This window comes from Gracilinanus agilis, chromosome 1 (assembly GCF_016433145.1).
Source record: "Gracilinanus agilis isolate LMUSP501 chromosome 1, AgileGrace, whole genome shotgun sequence".
NCBI lineage: Eukaryota > Metazoa > Chordata > Mammalia > Didelphimorphia > Didelphidae > Gracilinanus > Gracilinanus agilis.
Window position 1 is genome coordinate 288,830,801 of NC_058130.1, and position 20,500 is coordinate 288,851,300.

Here is a 20,500-nt window from a genome sequence, read left to right on the forward strand (position 1 = left end):
CTGCATCAGGTGCTGCAGTATCTTTACTCTGGGCTATAACTTCTATTTTGGCTAAAGGTGTAGGCATAACTGATCTCTTCATCTGAGTGATGAACATAGTTATGGGGAGTTGCTGGCGCTGTTTTTTCTTCTGAGTGAGAAGGTTTTTATAAACTGACATGCCACTTGCGATTGTATTTATGAAGGGCAACGAATGAAGCATCTGGGGGTCCCATTCATCAGCCACTCACTAAAGTTCTTTGGCCATTCCGACCATGGTTGCAAGACAATTGAGTGTTAGATGAACCTCCTCCTCTTCTTCAACATGTAGTTCATCTTGTTCCTCATCCTCTTCTTCCCTTGCTGACTTTGTCATCTCTGTCAGCTCTTCACATCAATGATTGTGAGAGGACATCAATCAGGTCATTCATTGTTGCCGTAGATGTAATATTCTTCTCGTCTTTCTTTATGTAGCAAATAGTAGATTCATTTATCCTATAATGGTGGCCTACAGCTTTTGCCTTAACATGTTGAGAAGTTCCACCTTTTCTTTGATGGTAAGCATCTTTCTCTGGTGTGTGGGTTCACTGCCAGAAGTCTTAGAAGGCTCAGAACATTTCGGTGACATAGGGCCTGAAATAAATTCAAACTTTTATGAAAACTTCACAAAAACAGAACATGGTAGAGCAATACTACGCACAGCGATCAGTTGTCGATGTGAAGTGGACAAGGAGAGATGCTGAACTTATGGGCATAGTATGAGAGAGTAAACAGACTGATGCTACAGTTACTGAGCCAATTGGTGCCAAAGATACAGAACACAGTGCTGTGGTTGGTCATCTTTCATTCCATCAGCCAATTGTGTCATGTACACTTTCATGTTGGCAAACTTGTGCAAGTGGTAGTGATGTACTGCATTTCCATTGTGTACAGTATGGTATTCATCTACAAAATCCTGAGATATAGGAAAAACTCCAGGATACAGAATTAGATATATAGTTTTTAAAAACCAGCAATACAGTTAAGCCACAATAAATGAACCATGATATAGCAACTGTATTTCAAAGTCTTTACCATATTATTGTCATTGTATAATTGTTGTCTTGGCTTCTTCGAAATTTCTTCTTCATCATTTCTTGTAGCATTTCATCACATTCATATAACTTAATTTAGCCATTCTTCTATTAATAGGCACTCCTTCAGATTCCCCTTTTTTGCTACCTGAAAAATAACTATAAATTTTTTTAAATCTTTAATTAGAATTTGTTTTACTGAGCACTAATTCATCCCATATTCAACCTTCTATCCAATGTTCCCTTTTCCTTATGATCCTGCCCTTCCTTTGCTTCAGTTAAGTATATGTAAGTATTCTTCCCTCTTTTTACCAGTTCAGAAGAGAATGAGTAGCTCCTGTACCTGTTTCTCATTACATAGCTGTCTATTTGCATATCCTGATTATATGAGATAATTTTCTCTAATCTTCCTTTCCATTCCTCTACCATTCAGCACATTTTTCTTCCCATATTTTTACATTCTCTTAAAATCATCATTATGTAACAGAACTCCCAGGATGTCTTTAATTAGGTTTCCTCTATGACTTCATGATGAGAGGGTTCAGAGGATCCAATTGTTTAGCACAATGCCTGGCATATAGTAGACACTTAAAAAATTTGCTGATTGACACACATATCATCTCCTCATGTTAGACTGAAAGAAATTAATCTTTGTTTAGTCTTTTATTACTATTTATATTTACTTTTTTTTTGAAACACTTCCTGACCTAGTAACAGCTCTATAACTGAAGAGCAAAAACTAGATAAATGGGATTAACTAACTTGACTAGGATCACATATCTAATCAGTATTTGAAGGCAGATTTGAACCCCAGATGTTCTGATTCCAGGCCTGGCACTCTATCCACTGTGCTACCTAAGTGCTCCTATTATTTACTTTATATATCCTCTTGACTTTTGTGTTTGAACTCCAGATTTTATACACAATTCCAATCTTTCATCAGAAATGCTTGGAAGTATACTTATTTCATTAAATATCCATTTCTTACTCTATAAAATTTAATTCATTTTTGCTAGATAAATTATTCTTCATCATAAGCCTATATTTTTTGCCTTTTGGACAAGTTCTATGTTCCTCATAATGGTGTCTGCTATATCATATGTAATCCCAATCAAAGTTCCTTAAGCACTTTAATTCTTTCTTTTTTATTTATTGCAGTATTTTTTCTTTGATCTGGGAACTCTAGAATTTCACTGTAATGTTTCTGAAAGTTTTTGTTTTGGGGTTTCTTATGATACATGACTGATGAATTCTTTTTATTTCTATTTTACTCTGGTTCTAAGAAGCCTGAGAAATTTTATTTTTATGATTTCCAGAAATATGATATTGAATCTCTTTTTTGATTGTGGAATTTAGGTAATCCAATAATTTTTTTAAAGTACAGAGACTTTTTTATCCTTTTTTTCAAATCCAAATTCTTTTCCTCCCTCAACCCCCTCTTCTACTCAGTGAGAAGGCAAGAATAACAAAACTTATAGTCATGCAAAACAAATTTCATCATTACTTTTTTAAAAGGAAGAAGGAAAAAGAAAATATGCGTAAACTCATTCAGAGTTCATTATTTCTTTATCTGGGGAGGGTTAATGTGAGTCCTTTGAGGGGCTTAGGTTCTAGCTCATACTCAGGTTCAGCATGTCTTCCATGACTGCTGTTATATTAAATCTCTGGGAGCCAGGAGTCCATACTGTTGATTGACAGCTGGATCCATTGGATATCGGAATGTTCCCAGAGGGCCATGAGGACAGGGGAGAGCAGTTGGCCCAGGAGGGTATAAAACACCCTGGCAGCCCTGGCTGAGGGTTCCTTTCCCTTCCCTGAGACCTGAGATCTGTGGATCCTGGTCTTTTGTGGGATTAAGACTTGCTGGGCTCAACCTTGCAAGATCTTCCTGTTTGTTCCTGTTAACATCATCAACCTGTACCCAGACCATCATCTCTGATTCTACTGCCCCTAGATATTAGGAAATCAATCATCTTAGTTATCTAGGTTTCCCAGGGCCCAGGAGGGATCCAGAAAGTGGGCAGGAGAAGATGAAGAGGTTGGAAAGGGGTGGATATCCCAAGGACTGGTTAGGCATATCATCTAGCAAAGGAGAAGAAGCTGAATCATCAAGCAGCAATTTGCCTACTCTGGTGTGGCTGTGGCCAGGCTGGACCAGAGAGGAACTAACCATCCTGATTCATTACTTGCCTACAGTTTAAGGGTTTATCATTACCAAATTTAATTAGGGTTTCACAAATACCTCTATACAATCCCAATACCCCATCTTTGTTAAATACAGTCAAAGCCTTTTTAAAGTACCTTCCTGGAGAGGTTATTTCCTAACTTCTCTGGGAAGGGGATACGCAGTCAGAGACAAACCGTTACCAAGCTAAAGAGTCCATTATAGAATATCAATCAACTCCAGGTGGGACCCAAAGGGATAATATCCATTGACCTAAAGGATCCTGCCTGGGCACTGTTATAAAGGAGGGAGGTGTCATATCATCCTCTCCCTCTCCATCTATACAACATCTAGTTTTATTTTATAACACTGCCAAGAAATCATGCAAAATCTGGCAACATGAGGAATTTAAAAAAAGAGGTGTTATTTTTCAGTTGGGATTATACAAAAACTACACAATGTCAAGAAAGAATAAAAGATCTATTAGAAATATGTCTTTCTGGGCACGTGATAAAAATATATATTCCTTTATGGTTCAGTATTCAAAATTGGCTTTCAGAAAAGTGGTAAGGAAATACAACTGCGTTCCATATTATTCCAATTATTTTGTTTGATCTATACAAATCAGAGATAGTAAATTCACCAAAAAACAAACAAACAAACCCAGCAACAACAACAACAACAAACTAAGACCATGGCAACTGGTTCCATGACAAATGAGGGAGAAGAAATGGAAGCAGTCTCAGATTTCACATTTTGAGGCTCAAAAATCTTTGCAGATGGTAACTGTATTCATAAAATTAAAAGATGCTTGTTTCTTGGAAGGAAAGCTATGGCAAATCTGGACAGTATACTAAAAATCAGAGACATCACCTTGCTGACAAATATCCATATAGTCAAAGCTGTGGTTTTTCTAGTAGCAATGGCTGTGAGATTTGGACTATAAGGAAAGCTGAATGCTGCAGAATTGATGCTTTTGAATTGCAGTGCTGTAGAAGACTTTTGTAGAAGACATTTGGCGTTCAAAGAGATCTAATCAGTTAACACTTTTTGCCAAAATCCAGAAAAAATTAATAATTTGGTCTTTACTTCCTCTGCCTCTCATGCAATTCTGTTAATTCTTGCTTCACATATAACTGAAGCCCAACTTGCAGGAAATGAGCATAATTGCTCCATAATTTGAACATTCTTTGGAATTGCTCTTCTTTAGGATTAGGAAATGAACTGATCTTGTTTAATCCATTGACCACTGTTGATTTTTTTTTTTTCATTGCTGGCAGGTTGAATGTAGCACTTTTTCTTTGAAACCTTTACCTTCTATCTTAGAATCAACACTGTGCATTGGTTACAAGTCAGAAAAGTAGTAAGGATTAGGCAGCGGAGGTAAATGACTTGTCCAGGGTCATCTAGCTAGGAAGTGTCTGAGGCCAGATTTGAACTTGGGATATCCCTTGGCCTGGGCTCTCAATCCAGCTGCCCCCTGAATGTTTTTACAGTATCATTTTTACAGTATCATCTTGTAGGATTTTTAAAATTTTATTTAAAATTAAATTTTATTTTTGACCACTTACATGTAATAAGTTTCCACATAAGCTTTCCCAAGTTATATGATTGAATTTATCTCCCTCCCTGCTTCCCAATCCCCCTCATGGTGCTGGAAGGCAATTCAGTCAGCGTTATACATGTATAATCATGCAAAACACTTTTCCATTTTGTTCATTTTTGTTAGTAAATTTATAAAACCAAACCCCCAAACATAAACCCAAATAAACACATAAAAAATCATATGCTCATGCATTCCAGCTCAAAAAATTCTTTCTTTGGAAGGGGATAGCGTTCTTTGTCATAAGTCTTTTAGAATTAGATCCTTGTACTGTCGATAGTAGCTAAGTGTACCACAGTTGATCATTCCACAATATTGCTCTTAATGTGTATAATGTTTTCCTGGCTTTGCTTGTTTCACTCTGCATTAGTTCATGAAATTTTCCCAGATCTTTCTGAAAACATCCTTTTTATAATTTCTTATAGCACAATGGTATTCCATCACCATTATATACCTCAATTTGTTCAGCCATTCCCTAATTGATGAACATTCCTTTAATTTCCAATTCTTTGACACCACAAAAAAGAGCAGCAATAAATATTTTTGTACAAGTAGGTCCTTTTCCTCTTTTCTTGATCTCTTTGGTATTGGTATTACTGCATCATTGTTTAATAACTCTTTGGGCATAATATCAAATTGCCCTCCAGAATGGTTGGATCAGTTCACAACTCCACCTACAATGCATTAGTGTCCCAATTTTGCCACATCTTTTCCAACATTTATCATTTTCCTTTATTGTCATATTGGCCAATCAGATAGGTGAGATGTGATACCTCAGAGTTGTTTTAATTTGCATTTCTCTAATCAGTAGGGATTTAGAACATCTTTTCATGTGATTATTAATAGTATTGATTTCATCTGGAAACTGCCTATTCATATCCTTTGATCATTTGTCAATTGGGGAATGACTTGCATGCTTATAAATTTGATATACTTTTTTGTATATCTGAGAAATGAGATCTTTATAAAAGAAATTTGTTATTATTTGTTATGACCACCTCTCCCCTGCAGTTTGTTGTTTTCCTTCTAATCTTGGTTGTATTGATTTCGCTTGTACAAAACCTTTTTAATTTAATATAATCAAAATTATTCATTTTATATCTTGTAATGTTCTTGATCTTTTGTTTGGTCATATGTTTTTTCTTTCCCCATAGATTTGCCAGGTAAACTATTCCCTTATATTATTATTTACATACGTATATATACATATATATGCAATATATATTATATATACTTATAATATCACCCTTTATATCTAAATTATATACCCATTTTGACCTTTTGTGAGACATTGATCTACACATAATTTTTGCCATACTGTTTTCCAATTTTCACAGCAGTTTTTGTCAAATAGTGTATTCTTATCTCCAAAACTTGGATCTTTGGGTTTATCAAACACTAGATTGCTGAGTCATTTATCCTTAATCTATTCCATTGATCCACTATTATATTTCTTAGCCAGATTGTTCCAGATTGTTTTGATGATTACTGCTTTATAGTACAGTTTAAGATACTGGTACACATTTTTTTTATCACTTTCCTTGATATTCTTGATTTTTTTCTTCCTTAATGATTTTGTTAGTATTTTTTCTAGTTCTATAAATAGTTTTTTGGTAGTTTGATTGATATGGCACTGAATAAGTAAGTTAGTTTAGGTAGGATTGCCATTTTTATTATATTAGCTTAGCCTACCCATCAACAATTAATGTTTTTCCAATTGTTTAGATCTAACTTTATTTATGTGAAAAGTGTTTTGTAATTGTGTTCATATGATTCCTATGTTTGTCTTGGCAAACAGATTCCCAGGTATTTTATATGGTCAAGAGTGATTTTAACTGGAATTTCTCTTTCTAACTCTTGCTACTGGACTTTGTTGAAAATATATAGAAATGCTGATATTTTATGTGGTTTATTTTGTATCCTAGAACTTTGCTAAATGTATTAATTAGTTAAATTAGTTTTAAAGTTGATTCTCTAGGATTCTCAAAGTTTACCATCATATCATCTGCAGAGTAATAGTTTAGTTTCCTCATTACCTCCTTTAATTCCTTCAATTTTTTTCTTCTCTAATTGCTACAGCTAGCATTTCTAATACAATATTAAATAATAGTGGTGATAATGGGCATCCTTGCTTCACTGCTGATCTTATTGGGAAATATTCTAGCATATCCCCATTGCAGATGATACTTGATGATGTTTTAGACACTAATTATTTTTTTAAGGAAAGGCCCTTTTATTCCTGTGCTTTCTAGTGTTTTGAATAGGAATGAATATTGTATTTTGTCAAAGGCTTTTTCTGCATCTGTTGAAATAATCATGTGATTTCTGTTTGTTTGATTATTGATATCATCAGTTATGTTGAATATTAAACCAGCCCTGCATTCCTGGTATTAAATCCTACCTTGTTATAGTGAATGAATGATCCTTGTGATATGTTGCCCTCTTGCTAAAATTTTATTTAAAAATTTTGCATTTATATTCATTAATGAAATTGGCCTGTAATTTTCTTTTGCTGAATTTGCTCTTTCTGGCTTAGGGGACAATACCATATTTGTGCCATAAAAATAATTTGTTAGGATTCCTTCTCTGCCTGTTTTCCCAAATAATTTATGTAGTATTGAGCTTAATTATTCTTTAAATGTTTTCTATAATTTGCTTGTGAATCCACATGGCCCCAGGGATTTTTTTCTTAGGGAATTCATTGATGATTTGTATTAAGTATTATATTTCCTCTTTTGTTAACCTGAGTAATTTATATTTTTGTAAATATTTATCCATTTCACTTAAATCATCAGATTTATTGGCATATAATTGGGCAAAATAACTTGGAATGATTGCTTCAATTTCTTCTTTATTGGTGTTAGTTCACCCTTTTCATTTTTGATATTGGCAATTTGATTTTCTTCTTTTCTTTTTTAATCAAATTAACCAATGCTATGTCTTTTTTATTTGTTTTTTAATGAAATGATTTTTAGTCTTATTTATTAGTATATTCTTTTACTTTAACTTTTATTAGCTTCTTTAATGTTTAGGATTTCCAATTTATAATTTAATTGGGGTTTTAAAATTTGTCCTTTATCTGGTTTTTTTAGTTGTATGCCCAATTTGTTGATCTGCATTTCCCCTATTTTATTAATGTAAGCATTTAGATATAAATTTTTCCCTAAGTACTGCTTTGGCTATATCCCATAAATTTTGATATTTTGTCTCCTCATTATTGGGATTAGATTTATTTTTATTTATTTACTACAAGGAATATAAGAAATATATTACTTATTTATTATAAGGTATTATTAATTGTTTCTTTGACCCAACCCTTTTTAGTATTAGATTATTTAGTTTGCAATTACTTTTTTGTTTGTATTTCTGTGGGCTTGTATTGATCATAATTTTAAATGTGCTATCATCCAAAAAGGATACATTTGTTATTTCTGCTTTTTTGCATTTGGTTGTGAAGTTTTTATGCTGTAATACATGGTCAAATTTTGTGTAGGAGCCATTTTATTCCCATTTAATTTTCTCTAGAAAATGCTTCTATTTGGTTTGATTTATCTAGATCTGAAAGGGACATTTTTACTGTCTATTTCCCCCTGAAGCTCATTTAATTTCTTCTTTAAAAATTTGGTGGCTATACCATTTCATGCTATATTTTTAGTGTTGATATTACTTCATTGTCTATAGTATTTTTTAGCAAGAAGTAATTTCCTTTCTTATATCTTTTAATCAGATCCCTTTTTGCTTTAGCTTTTTTAGGATCACAATTGCTACTCCCACTTTTTTTTTAATTTTAGATGATGCTCAACAAATTTTACTCCAGCCCTATACCTTTACTCTCTGTGTGTCTCCATGCCTCAAATGTTTTTCTCATAAATGACATTGTAGGATTCTAGTGTTTAATCCACTCTGTTATCTGCTTCCATTTTATGGGTGAGTTCATCTTATTCACAGTTATGATTACCATCTGTGTATTCCCCTCCATCTTATTTCCTTGTTTTGATTTTGGTCTTTTTCTTTTCACTCTGTCCCTCCTCACAAGTGTTTTGCTTTTAATCCCCAACTCCTACTTCCTCCTCCCTTCTATTTATCCCCTCCCTTGTCTTATTCCTCTTTTACTTCTCTATAGGGTAAGATAGGATTCTATACCTAAATGAGTATGGTTGTTATTCCCTCTCTGAGTAAATTACAATAAATGTAAATTTTAAGCATTGCCAGTTACCACCCTCCTCTCCTCCACTGTGATAATTTTTCATGTCTCTTTAGCTGAGATAATTTACTCCACTCCAATCCTTTGTTTCACCCCTTAATTTTTTTCTTTTTCGCATATCATATCATCCTACACCTCTGTCTTTGTATACTTCTTATAGTTACTCTAATACTGATAAAAAGAATTAAAAATTACTAATATCACCTTTCCATGTAGGAATAGACATAGTTTGATCTTATTGTATCCTTTAAATTTTCTTTCTTATTTACCTTTTCAGGCTTTTTTAGGATCTTGCGTTTTTGGACATCAAATTTTCTGTTTATATCCAATATTTTCATTAGGAATGCATGGAAATCATATTTTTTTAGTTAAATGACCATTCCTCCCTCAACTGAATATATTCAGTTTTGCTGGGTAGGTGATTCTGGGTTTTAAACCTAGATCTTTTGCCTTCCAGAATATCATATTCCAAGTCTTTCAATCCTTTAATGTGGAGGCTGCTAAATCCTTTGTAATCCTAACTGCTGCTCTATGAGATTTGATTTGTTTCTTTCTGGCTTCTAGTAGTATTTTCTCCTTGGCTTGTGGGGGGCTCTTGAATTTAGTTGTAATATCCCTGGAGTTGTCATTTGGGAATTTATTTCTGGAGGTGATCTATGGATTCTTTCAATTTCTATTTTACTCTCTTGTTCAAGAATATCAGAGTAGTTTTCTTTGATAATTTCTTATATTATGATGTACACGCTTCCCTCACCCCCCCCCCCAGGTTTTTAATATTTCTTAAATTGTCTCTCCTAGATCTATTTTCCAGATCAGTTACTTTTTTAATGAAATATTTCATGCTTTCTTTTTTAAAATTCTTTTGATTGATTATTTCTTGATGTTTCATGAAGTCATTATGTTCTAGTTGCCTTATTCTAGTTTCTAAAGAATGATTTTCTTCCATGAGATTTTGAATGTCTTTTTTCATTTGGCCAATTCTGCTGTGTTTTTTTTTTCTTCTTGCATTGCTTTCGTTTCTCTTCTCTATTTTCTTGTGCCTCCCTTAATTGATTTTTTTTAAACCCTTGTACTTCGGTGTATTGTCTCATAGGTGGAAGATTGGTAAGGGTGGGCAATGGGGGTTAAGTGACTTGCCCAGGGTCACACAGCTGGGAAGTGGCTGAGGCCGGGTTTGAACCTAGGGCCTCCTGTCTCTAGGCCTGACTCTCACTCCACTGAGCTACCCAGCTGCCCCCCTTAATTGATTTTTAATTCATTTTTGAGCTCTTCCAGAACCTGATACCAATTCATATTTTTCTTTGAAGTTTTGTATGTGTTTATTTTTGCTTTGCTACTATCCCCTTCTGTGTCTGTGCCTTGCTTTGCTTTGACTCCATATAATTTTCTGTGGTCAGATTTTTTTTGTTTGCTCATTTTCCCAGCCTTTTTTCTTGACTTTCACAAATTTTAAAGGTGGGCTCTATTCTTAGGGTAGAGAGGGCACTCTCTTAAATTTTAGTTCTTCATCAATACTATCTTTAGCTCTATTTCTGGATTTCAGCAAGTTTCAGCTCTTCCAAGGTGGCTGGGAGCTCTGAAAACAATCTCCCGGTATTGATTCAATCATCTCCCTGAGAATGATGATGACTTGAGGAGCTCAGAATACTAAGAGCTACCCTGTGCTTGGGCATGCAGTCTAGCCTCAGGTTTGGTCAGATACATTTCAGCTCAGTTTGGACTCGATCAAGTCACACAAATTGTGGTCTGCCTTGTCCTGGGGCTTGTAACTTTTTCTTGAGCTTCTGTAGTGTCTAGTTCTGAGCCTTCGGTCTGGATTGCCCAGACCAGGCCCTCAGTGGGCTGCTTTGAACTGGGGTTCATGTTCTTACTGCAGTCTTGGACTAGGAGTCCTGACCTTGCCATGGGCTTACACAGGCCAGTCGCATTGCACTACCTTGCACTGAGTCTACCTTGCACTGTGGCTCAGGGCTTGCTCTAGGATTTTGCCTTGTGTTGGGGTTCAAGTCTTTATTACAGATTTGGACTGGGGCTTCCATCCTTGCTCTGGGCTTATACCAGCGATGGGCAAACTTTTTAAAGAGGGGGCCAAAGGAAAAGAAATGCTCATTTGTCAGTCTGTTTCTAAGGCAACTCTTTCGAAGTTTCATTGTATTGTATCCTATTCATTGTATTTGTCAGATTAGGAATAATGTCACATAGCAGGATAGGACATTTCAGGGGGCCACATCTAGCCTGCAGGCCATATTTTGCCCATAACTGGCTTATATAGATCAAGTGTGCCAGGTACTACCTTGCACTTGCATTTTCTGTAGGATGGGGTGTACTACTCTTGGCTTAGCTAGGGTTTGGACATTGGCTTGAGCTCAGGTTCAGAATCTGATATAGTAGATGTGGGGTGGGAAGACTTGAGGCAGTTTTCCTTGTGTGGTCTCCGGCAGGCTGTGCTTCCCTCTTACCCCAGTGAACTAGACCCTCTCTGTCTGCCTTTCAAGTTCTCTCCATGAAAGATCCTTAACTCGGTCTCCTTTTTATTTCTTTCATCCCTGTGTTTGTTTTGAAATTTTAAAATTAAGGATGGTAGGCAAGGAGTCTAATAGTGGTTCAACCTTTCCTTGCTTCTTCTCTGCCATTCTCACTCTGCCCCCGGAAGGCCTATTTGCTTCTTTTCCCATTCTAATTTTCAAGGGAGTTTCTTGCTTGGATGAGTTTTTGTACTTTTTTGTATGAAGCTGTTAATTCCTTTTCCAATTCTTCGTAATTTTCATGAATTTTTCCATTTCCTCTCCCCATTAGAGTTCTCTTTTCATTTATAAAAATCCATTTTTCGTTCTTTTTAAAATTATGCTTTCATCTCTTCTAGGAAATCTAGTTGAATTTGGGCCCAAACTATGATGTTTTTTTTAAAATTTAAGGCTTTAAATGTACATGTTTGATATTAGTCTCTTAATCTATGTTTCTGTCATGAATATTTCCTGTCACCTTTAGAGTGTTTCATGGTGAAATTTAAAAAAATTTGCTTATTCTAATAGCCAAATCCAGACTTAAGACCTAATGTTAGGGCTAAGGCTGTGAGTATTTCTAGAGGTAAGGTCTGGGTTGATTCTTTTTCTGCTTTCTTTAGGATACTGAATGTGGCATTCAACAAGAGATACCTCATACTGGAGTTGTGAGCATTTAGTGCTTACAAAGTAATCTGATTTAAGGAAACATCTTATTCCATACTCTCTCTCCACCCTGGATCTGAGTTTAGCAAGTACTTGACCTGGGTTGGGTCTGTGTAAGTGTAACTTCTGCTAGCTATCAGTTACTATCAGACTGAACTGTTAGTTCAGTGACAGAATTTCAGGCAGCTATTTAGTCTAATTTTTGTGCCCTGGTTATTCCTCTTCAGGCTTCATATTGGGTTAGAAGCTGCAACAGAGATTTCATTCTGCTATTGAGACTCACTTTGTGGCTTGCTCCTTAATCTGAACAAAAGCTGTCTTTGGTAATAGCTATCTCCTCAGTCAGTCCTGGATCTGAAGTCCAGAACTGAGTAATAGGAGATAAAACCACATTTGGCACCTCTTCACATCGTAGTCCCCTGGTTTATGTCTGGAGGTGCCCCAGTATGAATCTGGGACCTCCTCTTTCCTTGGTGAACAGCTTCTCCTTGCTTTGGAATGCTCCACATGTGACCTAGACACTTTTGTGTAGACCCTGTCTCTGGTGCCTGTAGGGCTCTTTGTCTGCCTCCCTTAGTTTGTATAAGCTAGAAAATTTCATAGATTTCTCCTTGAGGATTGAGTCCAATACACTTTTTTTTAGATCTGTTGAGGATAGTTTTTGTGGAGTGGAGAATTGGTTGTATTGCTTCCTGCTTCATTACTCCATCATCTTGGTGCTACCACCTACCCTGTCCTTTTTTCTCTAATTCCTTGCATCTTTCTCCTGTCAGAAAAATTTTGCTCTTTCAAACCCAAAATTTGGCTTATTCCTACCATCTGTTGCATTTATCCTATTAACCTGTTGATGAACACAGTTGGACAAATCATGAAACTGTGCTGACTGGGTCCACTATAAATTTTATTACATAATCTGAGCTGGGTTCTTATTTCAGTAAGGCACACTGTTTACATTTCCCTAATCTATTCACTATCCCACTCACCACAGGAATTTTTCAAAAACTTTTCATTCAATGTAAAACTCCTCCATCCTTCAGCTGAGAAACGTGCCTCATATAAACTGAAAAAATTGAAGCCATTCTCAAATAATTTTCTTTTTTATCTTATTTCCCATCTCACACTGTATTTTCTTTCCAAATTTGCTAATGATCTCTTAATTTCCATATCTAATAGCCTTTTCTCAACTTCCATCCTTCTGACCCTTTCTGCAACCTTACCACCTTCTGGATAATCTCTCCCCTTTAGCTTTTTTGTGATGTTGCTTCCTCCTGATTCTACTATTCTTATGTGGTTTCGCTGAATCTTTTTCTGTGTGATGCCCATTCACTGTGAATGTTCCCTATGATCCTATGCTCAGCCCTATTTTCTTTTCCCTTTGTACTGTTTCACATGATGATCTCATTTACTCTTCTAGTTTCAGTTATCATCTCCATGCAGATAATTCCCAGTTCTGCTTATCTGGTCTTAACCTTTTTACTAATCTGTCTTCAGCTTCTCTAGCTACCTATTAGACATCTCAAATTGAATGTCTCATAGAAATCTTAAATTCGCCATGTCAATTGTAATGAAGTAATTTAGGGAATAGAATAGAAATGATGAGTAAGAAGTATAGGAGCTTGGCTGTCAGCTTTGAACATTCTGCATTGGAATGCAACTGAGGGAGGAGTGAAACTGTCAGTGCTGGTGTGAGAGGGTTTTGGAGCAGAAGTCCAGCCAGCAGTGACTCCATAAGCTTGGGATCTTTGGGATTGGAGAAGCTTGAAAACAACATCTCTCAAGCCAACCCTTGGTAGTAGATAGTGTCTGTTTCTGGTGGACAGTTTTCAGGCATTTTTCCCTACCTGGTATTTCTTGGATTATTGGCTTTGCAAGGAGTTGGTTCCTGTTATCCAGAAGTCATCAAAGAAGCAACCTGCACCATTTGTGAGAATCCCAATACCCAGATCTCTCCCTCTAGTCTTCAGTCAAGGCTGTCAGCCTGACTGAAGTTAGGTTGACAGAGAAACTCCCTCTTAGAACTCCATTTCTTGTCAGTTCCTAGTTATAGATATACCTCTCCCATTATCCCTAATCTTATAGTCTGTATTAAACCTGTATTTTTATAATTCTTTGGTCCCAGTCTATTCACTTGTTAGTTTCACTGACTCCCAGGCTAGGTGGATCTGTGGTGGCAATTGGTATCAACTGCCAATCCATAATTTCCATTCCTTGTACTTTGGTGGGGTTTGTGTTTCTCCAGTTTGTTAGTTCCAGTCTATTATCCCTGTCCAAACAGTTTTCCTTCTCCCCTTTCTCTGAACCCAGTAATATTTGTTATCCACAAGTGTTTCCCTATAAGATGATAATTAAGCTCCTTATTTTTTCTCTTATACCCTCTTATTGTTTTAAGTTCCTTGTTACTGTCAAATATACCACTATCTTTCCAGTAACCATAGTGTCATCCTCATCTCCTCACTCTCTTACCTCCTTCCACGTACAACAAATTGCCAAATCCTATGGATTCTACTCTTGCATTATTTCTCATATATGTCTCCTCCTTTTCTGTGATGCTGAGACCTACCTGGTGAAGGCCCTCATTACCTCCCACATAGATTATTTGTAAGTCTTCCTACCTCATGTCTATTTCCAGTCTAATCAGTCTAATTCAGTTGTCAAAGTGAATTTCCTAACTCACAAGTCTGACCATGTCACTGCTCTCTTCAATCAGTAGTTCCCTATTACCCCTAGGATCAAATATAAAATCCTCTGTTTTGCTTTTAAAGACCTGACACTTTGTTTTCCAGTCTTCTAGTAATACCTTATTCTTTTCCATATGCTTTGTGATTCTTTGTGTTCCTTACACAAGACATTCCATCTCCCAATGCTAAATATTTTCACAGGCTGTTTTCTATTCCTGGTATGTGATCATTCCTTATCTTCTCCTCCAGGCTTTCCTGGTTTCCTGCAAGACTCGAAAAAGTTCTTAAAATTGTACCTTATTTAAGAAGCCTTTCCCAGTCTTCATTCATACCTTAGTATGTTTTCTCTGAGCCTACGCACTATAATATGAACTCTTTCAGAATGTTATTGTTTAGTTATTTTTCATGACATGACGTGACATGAGTTTGAGTCTTCATGACCCCTTTTAAGGTTTTCTTATTAAAGATATTGGCGTGGTTTATCATTGTTCTTCTCCAGCTCATTTTATAGATGAGGAAACTGAAGAAAACAGGGTTAAGTGACTTGCATTCATTCAGTGTCTTGAGAACAAATTTGAATTCAATTTTTCCTGAATCCAGGTCCTGTACTCTATCCATGGCATCACCTAATTCCCTTTTGAGTAGAGATAGTTTTTTATCTTACTTTTTTGTCTTCCCCAATGCTTAGCAAAGATCTTGCAATTGGTAAGTGCTTAATAAATGCTAGTTGAATGACTGTCTGAATAGAGGAAGAGGGATGTGGTTTTTTTTTTAACACCATTAAAATTTTCAGTCCTTTGTCCTTGATGATCTGGAATGGAGATGCAATACCTGGAAATAAAAATCTTTATACACAACATTAATGCCAGATAACTATTGAAAATTTTATCATGTGCAACAATGTAAGTGTTGCCTCTTATTTCTCTATTTTCCAATACCATCTAGCAATTCAGGCAGTAAGAGACTTTGGAGTACACCATTTACTTTATAATTTGTGCTATTACATGAGGTAAGTGATTATCTATAATTCAAAATGATAGATAGATAGTTCTGAAAAGTGCCAGCCTACCCTGATGTCTTCCCTTTTTTCTCATATGCTAGGGTCAGGCGGGTTTATAATCCATGTAGAAGAGAGGGACCAGTAGCTCTGAGAAGCCCTGAGTGTCCTGTTCCAGACACTTTTATATATCTATAAGACTGCCAGATGCCATGTCACTAGTGCAAAGCCTTCTCTTATGTCTATAATATGCAGTCTTCACTTTTGAAAACTATACATGTACATTTCATCCTTCACCTAGAGTTCTCCTGTACATTAAGTGTTTGGTTGTATCCAGGCTCTCTGCTATTGGCTCCAACTCCCCACTGATAGTCTTCTCCCATTTTAGGGGAGCTTGCATCTTAGTTTCCTTTCACCACTTAAAAGTCAGATCAGCTTTTATAAAAGAATATGTACTCCAGCTAGAGGCGGAATCTCCCCTATACTATCTCATATTCTGAGAAAGGGTTTAATCCAGGTTCTGTATAGACAGCTCTAGGTCCCACATATAAAGCTTCTCTTGGGCTCAAGTCTCAGATACCCTATTTTCTCAGGATTTCCTTGCTTGACTAGCTGGAATCCTGCCTCCCAAGTCATTCTGGCTCAAACTTCTGAGTGTAAGGGGGATTCTACCACCTACCCTTAGAACCAAGAAGGAACAAACCAACACACATTCTCTAACCCAGTTCTCAATAGATAATTATCACTTACCCCTATTCAATCAGCACACGATGTGCTGTTGATGAATTCTGACCTTCACCTTCTCCCAACTCTACAGAAAAGAGAGAGAATGACCCAGGCTGGCAATTTTTTTTAAACCCTTGTACTTTGGTGTATTGTCTCATAGGTGGAAGATTGGTAAGGGTGGTCAATGGGGGTCAAGTGACCTGCCCAGGGTCACACAGCTGGGAAGTGGCTGAGGCCGGGTTTGAACCTAGGACCTCCTGTCTCTAGGCCTGGCTCTCACTCCACTGAGCTACCCAGTTGCACCCTGGCAATTTTTTTTTAAGACTCAATCTGTTCTCACTATGTAGTTAAAAGAGCCTATTTCCACCTGTGTGGTAGTATAGCACAGAATGTCTTCTTCAAGAAGTAGAGTGCCTCTGTTAGGCAATTTGGGTGTACTCTAAAGTCCTCAAAACACTTAAATAAAGAAATCTTTGTCTTTTAACTGTCCATGAAGCCAAAGACTGCACTACTAGTACTAATGCTTGAAAAAATGAGTAACAGAGTAACACATTGATGAATATAATGAATTGTAGATAAGATATGTCTAAACACCAAATATAGAAGGAAAAATCAATGTGGGAACAGTTGGCTAGTAGGGACACAAAGGAGGGAAAAATATTTTTCACTTCTTTCCCTTTCCCCCTCAGTTAGTTTGTTTTGGCTAATCACTTTAGCCTATCAAATTCTTCTTGAATGCTGACTCTTTCCTTCAGTGTGTTATAACTGGGCTTTATGCCATCAGATCTTTAGTAAGATTAGTAACCCCACTCTTAGGGTATGTTGGGTCGAGATTCTAGGCAATGGCATGGAAGTTTGGGGCAAAGGCCCTCTATTACATGTGACAAGAGCCAGTTCCTCCCCATCCCTACTTTTCCTAGCTTCCATGTACTTCCTTACAAGTACAATATCTAAATCATTAATTAAAATGTTGAATAGCATAAGGAATAGGGCAGATTCCTGGAACTCTCTGCCAGACACTTTAATATGGGCTATTACTGTAGCCTCCTACTTTGTTTGCTAATTCAAGTGTCTCCTCACTGTATTCTCCACACTACTGCCAAACTACTTTCCCTTAAGCACAGATCTGACCATTTTACTCCCCTACCCAATCAACTTTAGTGTCTTTTTGTCCTACTCTTTGCCAAATACTATGCTAAGCACTGGGCATACAAAAAAGAGGGAAAAAATAATCCCTTGTTTTAAGGGATTTACAATCTAATGGGAGAGACAACATGCAATCCAATATATATGAAGCAAGACATGGACAGGATAAATAGGAAATAACTCACAAACGAAAGGCACTAGAATTAAGAGCCCAAGCTTATATCCACTGTGCTAAACTGACCTAATTTTTTGCATCATTGATTTGTTTCGATCTTAACTAAAACTAATTTTAGAAAACTAGAAAAAATAACTTATATATTGTTCAGTTCAGATCAACAAACCTTTATTAAGCACCTGCTATGTTCTTGGTGCTGAATATACAAAAGCTAAAATGAAATAGTTCTGGTCATCAAAAAGTTGACATTTTGTTGAAGGAATAAATATGTATACAAACAAATATAGTACAAGGAAAATTGAGAAAAGAGAGAATACAAAAAAATGGAAGGGAATGGGAGATAGTAGGATGTGGAGAATGGCTGAATTTAGAATATAGTACCTGAGTTGAACCTGGTAAAAAAATACACAAATACAAATAAACAAAGGGAGTAAGAGTATATTTGGCTGAAATTAGGAATTTTTGAAACATAATAATAGTTTTCTCTATCTTTTCTGATAATGAAAAAAATTTGAATTGGAGTTATTATTATATATAATTATTATATTATTATAAGGGAACCCATCTTATCATATTCCTTTCTCCTTACAGGGTCAAGCCCTTGAACAAGCTATTATTAGTCAGAAACCACAACTGGAAAAGTTGATTGCTACCACTGCTCATGAGAAGATGCCATGGTTCCATGGGAACATCTCTCGGATTGAGTCTGAACAGATTGTCCTAATTGGGTCAAAAACAAATGGAAAGTTCTTGTGAGTATTTTTCTTCATCAACATTGCTGACAAGTAGAAGTTTAGTTTTCATGACTATATGACTAGGATATTGAGCTAGAAGGAGATGAGTTAGTTAACATTATATGATAAATTCTAAGCTTAAGTATTCCTTTTAAAGGGCCGTTGAAATTTAATATTTTTATAGTATTTTATTGACAGTATGACAGCGGAAAACCCACATCCATGTTTTTCTCAATGGCATACAATATTGAACTTTCTTTGGCGAAAAGTATTATTTGGTCTTATCGCATGTTTTCAATGTCAAATATAGGCTGGTTAACAATTTATGTACATCTATATATACATAGCAAATTTTCATTATTCTTTTCCTATATGATTTCAGCATTCTGAACACATGGTGGCATGAAATAATCAGATGTAAAGAACAAAAAAAATCCCTTAAATTATTTTTTTACCTTTTGTAAAAAGTACTCATATCTGATTAATTAGAGATAGTGCATGATTTAAGACTCATAACTAAAATGAAGAAAATATACATAGTAAACATAGTGGAATTAGTCAGATCTTTTATCATTTTTCATATTAGTTCAAATGAGAACTGAGTGTGTGGGCCAAAATCTCTAATTCTTCTTAAGGTGAGGGTTTGTTTTTTGACTCCATAAAATCTGTGTAGCTGAATTCTGTTGTGAAAAAGTGCTCTACAGCCAGTTTCCCTACAATAAAACAGCTTTTTTGCTTAAGGCAGTGTTTGACAATTGCCTAAGCTATTTTCACTATAATTGCATTTCTCTAGAGGGTTATTTTATTTCAGTGGCATTTCTATTCAAAATAAACTATTCAAAATAGTTAATTCATGGGAGATGATTGATTTGGCCACATGAAAGTTTGTGTTTGCGAAAATTCATCTAAAATTTCTTTTGTTCTTGTTCAGTTTTTTAAATCATGTCCAACTCCTGATCCCATTATGGGGTTTTCTTGGTAAAGGTACTGGAGCAGTTTGCCATTTTCTTCTCTAGCTCATTTATAGGGTTAAGTAACTTGCCCAAGATTTGAACTCATGAAGATGAGCCTTCCTGGTTCCAAGACCAGTGCTCTATGCATTATGCCACTAAGTGTATATTAACTAACTAAATGTGTATTAACATATAAATATGTTTATACTATTGACACTAACATGTTTCAAACCATATTAGGCTTTTTTCCTATAATTTATTGAAATAATCTTACAAATATATTTTTAAAGATGTAGCGTGGTGTAACTAATAGGAAAGCAACCTTACATTTACTAAGTTATTAAGAAATGGAGTTCAGGTACTGTATCTGAGCCATTATAGCAGTAGGACTTTGGGAAAGTCATTTACCTTCTCAGGGCATTAGGCAGCTCCCTCAGACTATATTACAATTTATTTGTTTATGATATCACAGGCTCCTTACACCCCATATTCATTGTATATTTTTCTTCAGTGAAACATGCTTATTTTTTAGTACTCTGATGATTCTGTGATTTCATCAATGTAGTTACTCCTCACGGTAGATTATAACTCATTCATTTGTTCTCATTCTTTGTGACTCTTCTCTGTATCTTCTCATAAATCCTTCAGAGGATACCTCAAACATACTAGTAGCTTCCCAGTAATATTATATGAATTACATTAGAACCTATGATTTATCTATTATTTATCACTTAATTCAGTGATCAAGCTAGCTTCTTTGTAGACCATATATCTTTTTGAAGGTATCTGCGACATTGATTCTTGTTCACACTTTATTAAAAGATGTGCTTGTGGCCTATTTACAATTCATTGACTTTGAAATTTTATTTCTTCTGAGTTTAGAGTATTCCATTATTTTCAA

The 20,500-nt window shown here is 35.7% G+C and overlaps 1 protein-coding gene across 1 annotated transcript in view; it reads left to right on the forward strand.

Moving 5' to 3' along the window:
• The window catches only part of SYK (spleen associated tyrosine kinase), a 131,967-nt gene that overhangs the window by 11,020 nt on the left and 100,447 nt on the right, over positions 1 to 20,500 (forward strand). Inside the window, exon 2 of the mRNA XM_044680173.1 lies at positions 18,504 to 18,664. Within this exon, the coding sequence (XP_044536108.1) occupies positions 18,504 to 18,664 (161 nt within the window). The remainder of the gene's footprint in view (positions 1 to 18,503; positions 18,665 to 20,500) is intronic.